Source organism: Eptesicus fuscus, chromosome 1 (assembly GCF_027574615.1).
Source record: "Eptesicus fuscus isolate TK198812 chromosome 1, DD_ASM_mEF_20220401, whole genome shotgun sequence".
NCBI lineage: Eukaryota > Metazoa > Chordata > Mammalia > Chiroptera > Vespertilionidae > Eptesicus > Eptesicus fuscus.
In genome coordinates, this window is record NC_072473.1 from 7925612 (window position 1) to 7936229 (window position 10618).

General features: G+C 42.6%; 1 protein-coding gene across 1 annotated transcript in view; it reads left to right on the forward strand.

Annotated features, from left to right (window-relative positions):
• The window catches only part of GRPR (gastrin releasing peptide receptor), a 34017-nt gene extending 23399 nt beyond the window's left edge, over positions 1-10618 (forward strand). Inside the window, exons 2-3 of the mRNA XM_008154935.3 lie at positions 7894-8245; positions 10229-10618. Of these exons, the coding sequence (XP_008153157.1) occupies positions 7894-8245; positions 10229-10618 (742 nt within the window). The remainder of the gene's footprint in view (positions 1-7893; positions 8246-10228) is intronic.

Below are 10618 nucleotides of genomic sequence, written 5' to 3' on the forward strand. Positions count from 1 at the left end.
AATGATTCTTATTTTGAAAAAAAAAAGCATTTCATTGAGATAATTCAGAAATTCTATTTTTTATCCCCAATCATTTGAAGTACATTTAAAAACTGACTATGCTGTAGTAAAAAGGAGTTCTTACCATTTGCAACAGCATGGATGGAACTGGAGAGCATTATGCTAAGTGAAATAAGCCAGTCAGAGAAAGATAAATATCACATGATCGCACTCATTTATAGAATACTAGAGGCTCAGTGCACAAAATTTGTGCAGGGGGGGTGTCCCTCAGCCCAGCCTGCACCCTCTCCAATCTGGGACCCCTCGAGGGATGTCCAACTGCCCGTTTAGGCCCGATCCCACTCACAATCCAGGACTGTTGGCACCCAACTGCTCACCTGCCTGCCTTCCTGATTGCCCCTAACCGCTTCTGCCTGCCAGCCTGATCACCCCCTAACCACTCCCCTGCCAGCCTGATTGATGCCTAACTGCTCCCCTGCCAGCCTATTTGCCCCTGCAGGCCTGGTCACCCCTAACTGCCCTCCCCTGCAGGCCTGGTCCCCCCCAACTGCTCTCCTCTGCAGGCCTGGGTCCCTCCCAACTGCCCTCCCCTGCTGGCCATCTTGTGGCCATCTTGTGTCCACATAGGGGCAGGATCTTTGACCACATGGGGGCAGCAATCTTGTGTGTTGGAGTGATGGTCAATCTGCATATTACTCCTTTATTAGATAGTATAGAGGCCTGGTGCATGGGTGGGGGTCGGCTGGTTTGCCCTGAAGGATGTCCCAGATCAGGGTGGGAGTTCCCTTGGGGCATGGGCGGCCTGGGCGAGGGGCCTGTGGTGGTTTGCAGGCCGGCTATGCCCCCTGTCGACCCAAGCAGAGGCCCTGGTATCTGGGGTTTATGTATCTTCTATAATTGAAACTTTGTAGCCTTAAGCAGAGGCCTGGGCCAGGCCAGGGTGTGCGGAAAGCTTGGCTTCCTCCATTGCTGGGGGCAACCCTAGCCTCCCACTCTTTCCAGCTCCGTGGCTGCCAACATTTCTGTTTGGATTTGTTTACCTTCTATAATTGAAACTTTGCAGCCTTGAGTGGAGGCCTAGGCCGGCAAGGGCAGGCAGAAAGCTTGGCTTCCTCCATTGCCTGGGAAACCCAAGCCTCCCTCCTGCTCTCTGTGGCTGTAGCCATCTTGGTTGGGTTTATTTGCATATTTGCTCCTGATTGGCTGGTGGGCGTGGCTGGTGGGCGTGGCTTATAGGTGTAGCAGAGTGATGGTTAATTTGCATATTACTCTTCTATTAGATAGGATCATGAACAACATAAACTGATGAACAAAAACAGATCCAGAGACAGAGAAACATCGATCAGACCGTCAAACCTCAGAGGGAAGGTAGGGGAGGGTGGGGTAAGGGGAAGAGATCAACCAAGGACTTGTATGCATGCATATAAGCCTAACCAATGAACACAGACACCAGGGGGGGTGAGGGCATAAGTGGGGGGTTGGGGGGTAATGGGGCAATAAGGACACATATGTAATACCTTAATCAATAAAGACATTTTAAAAAACTGAAATTATCTCTGATATTTCATTTTCTATAGATATGTGTGATTAACTGCCTGGACTGGAAGAAGAATTTACATAGTTGGTGCTGTTGGTGGTCTGTGCGTATCCCTTGCACATTGGGGGTCACTAATGGACCTGGGCTTCCTATGTTTTTCTTAGCTGAGTTGGTATCTGGCCAATGGAAGTTTTGGGCCAAAGCAATGGGAGTTGATAGGTAAACAGCCCAGCCTCCTCGCCCCCTGATGACACAGTTCTGGAATGAGCTCACCACAGTCTCTCAGGGGGCTGCCTAGCAGGCCTGTGTTCAAGTTGCCCAGATTGGTCACCCTTATTGCCTTCTATTTTCTCGCTATGCTTTCTGGGATCCCATCCCCCCAAAAACTACTTGCACCCAAATCCTGTCTCAGGGTCTGTTTGGAGATGAATGACAATTTATGAAGACAGTTTATGACTCAGAGGCTATTATACCTTCCACCCTAGAGCATGAGTGATTTTTCCCCATTCTGTGTATCTTTTATGCTATGCAATAGAGTAAATGCAGGCCATGTCTAACTACAATTTGGAAATGGGATTTGTAAACATTCTTCAAACTTTTTGGCTCATAAATTGCTAAAAAAAAGTCCAGCAAGTTATAAATATATGTTCTTCCCTTCATAACATTTTTGAGGAATGGCCTAGGAACAACTTGTGCCAGGTTGTTTGCACACCTACTGAAATTTAACTGGGTGACTGCTCTCCTTTGTCATTTTAAATATATCCACTGGCAAACTGTAATATTTCATCCTGATTAGACCCTTCCTGATGCCTCCCTTACAGGATTAACACTGAGCTTTAGAATTAGATCATCCTGCTGAAACTCATTTTGGGCCCAAGGTTCAATAGTTGCCCAACTTCTTCTGCCAAAGCACCATCAGATGTCCAACAATTGCTTGCATCTCTCTTACCATCTTATACCTCAGCTTCTATATCCCTCATATCCCAGAACCAATACCTGCATTTCTGATACCTTCCCCATGTCAGTGGCTCTTTTTTTAGCCTCGTTCCAGCCTCTGGTTTCTAGCCCTTGCAAGAAGCCATTTTCTACTTTGGCTCTAAGGTCTCACTCATGGCCTCGTTAGGCCCTGAGGCCTCTGAATATATGAAAGAGTCCAGACCTCCCTCTAGGCCTGAGGCTACATTTGAACTTCAGAGTGCATATATGGGGATGAAAGAGGCAGGAGATTTAGTATAAAAGACTCAAGGAAGAACAGGAATTTTGTGTTTGCCTAGAAACACACTACTTTCACCATGGCCAAAGCAGGTGAAAAACATGCATCCTGATTATTTATTTGGTTTTCTTTCTTAATCCCAATATGAGTGAAGGGGAGCACAATTTGCACCCCAAAATGTATCTCTTTGGCACATTGTAACTAGAGGTAGGACTTTACATACAGGAAGGTGATCACATTGACTTTGATCCATACTAAAGAGGAAATGACTGATATGCACTCACCTTCCCAAAGCAAGGGTTGCTCTCAGGGAGATAATGGGTGCCTACAGGGAGAGAACACAATGGAAGGGAAATTGCAATTTACGAGAAGGTGAATTTTATTCTCGTGTGTGTGTTTCTTTTGTTTTGCTACACTATGGAAAGTAAGGAGCAAACACTCTGACCTTTTATTCCTAAGTATTTATTTCAGTATGTATTTCCTAAGAACAAGGACACTCTTCTACATAATCCCAATGCCATTATCATACCTAATGAAATTAACAATAATTCCTTAATGCCATCTAATAGGCAACCATAATCAAATTTCCCCCATTGTCCCAGAAAATGTCTTTTATAGCTTTTTTTTTTAAATCTAAAATCAAAGCATATGCATTGCATTTGGTTGTTATATCTCTCTTTCCACCAGTAACATTGGATAAATTTAGGGTATATAACATAATGATTTGATATAAGTATATATTGGCAAAAGGATTGCTCATGATATTTCTTTAATCTTTTTAAGGTAAAACAATAGCTCCCTTGCATTCTTCTAAAATAATGATGCTGACTGCACTGGCCTGGTGGCTCAATTGGTAGAAGCCTAGGTTGTGGGTTCCATCCCTGGTCAGGGTGCCTATGGGAGGCAACCGATTGATATTTCTCTCGCGCATCTCTCTCTCTCTCTCTCTCTCTCTCTCTCTTTCTCTCTCTCTCTCTCTCTCTCTCTCTCTCTCTCTCTCTCTCTCTCTCTCTCTCTCTCCTCTCTAAAACTCAATGAAAGCATATCCTCAGGTGAGGTTTAATTTTTTTTAAATGATGTTGACTTGTTTTGATGAATACAAGTGAGTTATTTTGTAGACTGTGCCAGGATTGGATTTGTCTGATTGTTTCCTCAGTAGTTAGACTCAAGTTTAAAAAAATTTGGGGCAATAAGTGCCCATCAGTAGATGAGTAGATAAAAAAGCTGTGGTACATTTACACAATGGAATACTACTCTACCATAAAAAAGAAGAAAATTTTACCATTTATGACAACATGGATGGACCTGGAGAACATTATGCTAAGTGAAATAAGCCAGTCAAAGAAAAACAAGTACCATGTGATTTCACTCATATGTGGAATTTAATGAACAAACGGAACTACCACACAAAATAGAGACAGACTCATAGAAGGCAGGCAGGCAGCTCTGTTGAAGGGCAGGGGGAATGGGGTTTTGGGGTGGGTGGAGAGTGATGGCGGCGGGTGGGAGAGGAATGGGGGGAGGTAGAAGTGGGCATAGAGAGGATAAACGGTGATGGAAAAATAAATTACATTTAAAAATAAATAAAATAAAATTTTAAAAATTGGGAGCAAGAATACTGCATAGGCAATGTTATGTTCTTCCTATTGCATTGCATCAGGAGGTACAAGATCTCAGATTGTCCCACTATTGATGATGCTCAGTTTGATCAGGGCCATTTTATGAATTTCATGGGTCATTGGCACTTTATCTTCATGGGGACCTTTCTTCATAAAAAATATTAAGAATTATATTTTATAATTGTATTGGCATAGGGACTAATATAATTCATTTTTTCTCCTGGTTTTTAAAAATATATTTTTATTTATTTCAGAGAGGAAAGGAGAGGGAGAGAGAGGTAGAAACATCAATGATGAGAGAGAATCATTGATCGGCTGCCTCTTGCACACCCCCTTCTGGGGATTGAGCCGGCAACCCGAGTATGTGCCCTTAACAGGAATCGAACCTGGGACTCTTCAGTCTGCAGGCTGACGCTCTATCCACTGAGCCAAACCATCTATTGCTCTTCTGATTTTAAAAGAAATTAAAACATTTTCCTGAGCTCCTAAAGACATTATGGGCCCCAGACTTTAAGCCTACTCTAGTTGATGGAGAAGTTAGTTCACCCTGGGTTTGACCATTTGATTAAAAGGGATGACCTCCAGATTTCCCCATCATAAAGGTACATTTTTCCCCTTTGCAATTAGATAGTAATCTATAGGGAGACTCTTTGAGACTATGTGAATATCGTGTTCCCTAAAATCTCTCCTTGCTGGTTTCATGATTTTTAAATCAGTTATTAATTACACTGTAGGTTCAGGGATAAGAATATTGAGGTGCAAAGAGTATGTGATTTGTTCAAGACCATAAAGCTAGTTGGTAGCATCACCATTAAGAATCAGATCTGTATGGTCCCAAGTCCATATTATACCCCCTAGGAAACTGGAGTATTTTAAAAAGGAGTAAAAAAACAACCTTGGAGTTATTTGATCTGGAGTGAAGAACAGAAAAGGATGACTGTAATATGTTACATGCTTAAAGACAATGATTTCATGGCTACCCAGGATCAGCAAGTTCTCCATTTGGAGAGTAATGGCACAAAGGGAGACAAGATTCCATTGCTCTAGCCCGGCCGGCATGGCTCAGTGGTTGTGTTGACCTATGAACCAGGAGGTCACTGTTCGATTCCCTGTCAGGGCACATGCTCAGGTTGTGGGCTCAATCCCTAATGTGGGGCATATAGGAGGCAGCTGATCAGTGATTTTTCTCTCATCATTGATGTTTCTATCTCTCTCTCTCCCTTTCCTTTCCTCTCCAAAGCCAGTAAAAATATATTTTTTTAAAAAGATTCCATTGCTCTGGACTATAGTCATTTTATAAGCCAGCTAATAATTGCCTCACATTTCTTCAGAGAAGTTATTGGTGTTATCCTCAGGAGAAAATAAAGTCAATGTTCAATAGTCTCATCAACTGTTATTAGGTATTAAAATTCTAATTTAAATGCTGACAATTTATCAATTACCCTAGAGATTCATTTAGTTCATGTGGTTTTCTCTTCACCTCAGTCTTCTCTAGGTAGTGTGCATTAGGATTGTAATGGACATTTAAAAGCATTGTTCTACAATTCCTACAGACTTCAGAAGGTGATTATGGACAAATAAGGGCTGAAATACTGGATCCTTAAAAATAAACAAACTGCCCATATTTGAATAAGACGTACCTTTCTGTGGACAAAGGTTTCCTTCCAACTGTGGGTGTGGGAGCCAGCTACTTCTACTTGCCAAGAATAGCTTTCGAACATTAATCTTGTTGCAGAGAACATTTTTGACCTTTTCAATGTTCGCATTTAAAAAATGAAGCACAGATGTTTTCAGAAGTGGGAAAGAATTGTCATGAGCCCCAAATTATCACAGGAGTGAATTTGTCACTCTGTAGAAGAATGATGCTTACTAAGTATGTAAAAGTGGATCTGTTCTCTCTCATTTGTGAGGAGCTGAAATAAGAGACACATCTGCAAGTCACATATTATTGATCAATTAGTAAGTATTTGCTGAACCTCTACTTTGAAATAAGTGGTATGCAGGACAAGGGACCTGGAATATTTTTAGAATTATAGACAGAAGAGAAGAGGAGAAGATATAAGTTTCTGACTTCAGGAAACTTATGAGAAAGCCAGGTAAAAAAAGACATATCCATGGAAATCTGGAAAACAATTCAAGATAGTGCATAGTGCATAAAACGAGAAGCATCAATAATCCTGTCATAAAATTAAACAGGTTAGGAGAAAGAATGGGAATTACTGAGGTCCAGATTGACCGGCAAAAGCTTTATCAAGTTGATACTTATAAGCTGGAATTTGGAAGGTAAGACTCAGGTGACTGGAAACTCTGGGATTGGGCATGAAGAAAGGAGGGAGATAGGAAAGGGATGGAGAATTTAGAAACAGGACCTAGACTGGTTAAAAGAAATTAAACCAGGGCCCACTTCAGCTTTCAAGCTATAGTCATGTTCTTCTTGGACAGTTCCTGCCCAGTGACTGAACCGCATAGGAACTGATGTCACACTCTTTTGGGGTGGCCAAAAGAGTGCGACCTCAGCTAAACAAGGTGGTGATACAAGGGCCTGGTGATTCTATCCAAGATAGGACTCCTCCATTGGACAATCTTTGCTCCTGAGCTTCCCACTGAACTGGTATTAGGTGACCAGCAGTTTCAATTTACTGGGACTCAGAGATTTTTCCAGGATGTAGGACTTTCAGTGCTAAAACTGGGAAATTTTCAGGCAAGCTAAGATGGTTGGTCACTTTGACTGGTGTAGACCTTGTCAGCTCTGTATCAGGGTCTGACAGCTCCCTCTGCCCAATCCTGTTTCCTTCCCTTTTTCCTTTCACAGGTATTACTCCCCAGTAAACTCTTGGTCCTCTTGACTTCATCTTAGTGTCTGCTTCCAAAACACTTGATCTAAGACAGGGACACATGTGGCACAGGAACGAGGAAGGATCTAAATACTACAAGAGAAGATGAGGCTGAAAGTGGGAGGGCTGGGGAAAGATTACTTTGATAATTATAGGGATGCTCCTGTGTATAATGTTTTCAGCAGACTATTCATTCTATATACTTTGGAAAAAAAAACATATATGTAAATACTCAATGATTTAAGGTTCCCTACACTGCATTCGAATACTCAAAATGAAGGCTTTGTAAAAAAAAAAAAAAAAAGGCCAACCTTCTTGTCCCTGTGTCCTTTAAACATGCTTTGCTATTAAGTCCTATGATTTAAGAAGAAAAATGAAAGAAGCTTTATCTTTCCTTAGAATTAATCTTAAAATCAAGAGAGAATGTGGGCAGAATGTTACTGCTGGAGAAAGGGGAAGGCATCCTTCAGGGCCGGGCCTAGAATAAGGTGACTGAGGTACTTGGGGTGCAACATTAAAGTAGCCACTCACTGTTAGGGTTGTGTACCGAGTGGGCACTTGCATGAACCTGAGAGTGAGCACCTCCTTGGATATTGCACCCAAGTGCCTCATTTGCCTCACCCTAGTCCTGGCCCTAGTATCCATAATATTAGGCAACTTATACAGAACATTTCCTCTTTCCTGCCCCAGGTACAAAGCCATCGTCCGGCCAATGGATATCCAGGCCTCTCATGCCCTGATGAAGATCTGCCTCAAAGCCGCATTGATCTGGATCATCTCCATGCTTCTGGCCATTCCAGAAGCTGTGTTTTCTGATCTGCATCCTTTCCATGAGGAAAGCACCAATCAGACCTTCATCAGCTGTGCCCCATACCCACACTCTAATGAGCTGCACCCCAAAATCCACTCCATGGCTTCCTTTCTGATCTTCTACATCATCCCACTGTCGATTATTTCTGTCTACTACTACTTCATTGCCAAAAATCTGATCCAGAGTGCTTACAATCTGCCCGTGGAAGGGAATATACATGTCAAGAAGCAGGTAGGTACTTAGGAATGATTCATTTCCTCCTTGGAGGTTTGATCCCTTGCATTTCTTTTGGACTCCACAGTACAGTATTGTCACCTGATTCTGCAATTAGAGGAGATGGGTGATCAAGTTTCCAGATGGTAAATGGAAACTCCTAGCCACAGAAGCCCCAGGAATCCAGGTGCCCTTTATAATCTTGTTCTCTTATTATAAGCTAGGGAAGTGTTGAGAACCTGAAGGATTTGGAGTATGGGTTTCTTTTTGAGAACTATCTGAAAAAGGTGTTGTTTTATTGTTTTAAAAAATAAAATATTGCGGCTCACAGGGATGTGGCTTCTTTAAATTCCAATCACATTGTTTGGATAGGAAGAGGATTTCCACAAGGGAGAAAAGCAGAGGGGGCAGGAAGATGAGGCTTGTTGAAAAAGAAGAAGTAGTTTTATTAAGACTGGCTCACACTGATTTAAGTTCAAATCCAGGTTTTATGACTTACTCTCTCTGAGCCTCAATTCCTTTATGCATGGCATAAAGTAATAACCCCTATATTGTAAGGCTGTTGGAGGATTGCAAAAGAGAGCATATGTACACCCTGGACTGATCAGAATGCAGGATGCCCTCTATATATGTTAGACTCCCTTGCACATCCATGTAAACCCCTATAATTTCATCCTTGAGGCAAGAATTGTAGAAACCATGGGCTCTCACTTTCTCCTCTTTGTCCGTTCTTGCCTCCCACTCCAAATATAGATTATCTATAATAATAAAAGCAAAATATGCTAATTAGACCAGAAATCCTCCCAGACGAAGCCACGTTGGGGAGGTGGGGGGGCGAGGTAGATGTGGCTGCAGGGGGAAGAGCGCTGGGAGGGGGAGCGGGAGGGGACAGGGGCGCCAGCCCCTTGCACGAATTTCGTGCATTGGGCCTCTAGTGTATTAATGATGGAGAAACATAAAGGTGCCCCATCCATTTCAATGTATAGCTGACTTAGTTGGAGGCTTCATCCTTTATAGTTTTATTCTGGGGGAGGGGAAGGCCTTAATTGTAAGAGGAGGGTGACAGTTCTTAGTGAAACTGTCCCCCTACTTGAAAGACCTCTAAATAGTGAACGTATATTGCAGGGGTCCTCAAACTTTTTAAACAGGGGGCCAGTTCACTGTCCCTCAGACGGTTGGAGGGCCGGACTATAGTTTAAAAAAAACTATGAACAAATTCCTATGCACACTGCACATATCTTATTTTGAAGTAAAAAAACAAAACTGCAAAAGCACCCGCATGTGGCCCGCGGGCCCTAGTTTGAGGACGCCTGGTATATTGTATCCCAAATTCTTCAATGAGAAAGATGCTTCCCCTTGCAGTAGCAGAGGGAGTAGGGAGCCAAAGGAGATGCTCAGCCCATTTTACTGAATACCCTTTCTGTATAGCATAGTCCAGAAATAACTTAATAATAATAATAATAATAATAATAATAATAATAATAATGGCTAATTATCTTGGTTTGGCCATTGAGGAAGAACAAAGCTAATTGTTCTTTGAGCATCAAAGGGAATAAGAAATTTTTAACTGTGGAGAAAGACATGAAGTCATATGACTGATAAACTGTACCAATGCCCTCCTGAGAAAAAGCAGAGCATTTACTAAAATTTCAGTATGTAATCCATTCAAGCATACAATCAACTTTGGTTAAAAATCTGTTCTTAGTGGCGTGGTCTAACTGTATTCTACTTCATGGATTTCTGCTTCCTGGCATTTCCATTTCTGTGTTTCTGACTTTTTTTTTTTTCTTTTTCTGTCTGTTTCTGTTGCTTTTCTCTGATTTATGTGATTCTCTCTTGTCCCCTTTCTCCTATTAAACTCTTTTTCCGTGACTTCATGAGCTTGTCTCTTGCCCTAATTCTTTTTCCCTGTCTTTTTTTCTCTAAATCTTTGTTTCTCTGCAATCCTCCCACTCTGTTCCTTGGTCCCTCTGTCCTCTCTGTGTGTGACTCTCTCCTCAGATTGAATCCCGGAAGCGCCTTGCCAAGACAGTGCTAGTGTTTGTGGGCCTCTTTGCCTTCTGCTGGCTCCCCAACCATGTCATCTACCTGTACCGCTCCTACCACTACTCCAAGGTGGACACCTCCATGCTCCACTTTGTCACCAGTATCTGCGCCCGCCTCCTGGCCTTCACCAACTCCTGTGTCAACCCTTTTGCCCTCTACCTGCTGAGCAAGAGTTTTAGGAAGCAGTTCAACACCCAGCTCCTCTGTTGCCAGCCTGGCCTATTAACCCGGTCTCACAGCACCGGCAGAAGTACCACCTGCATGACCTCCCTCAAGAGTACCAACCCCTCTGCAGCCACCTTCAGCCTTATCAATGGAAACATCTGTCATGAGGGGTATGTCTAG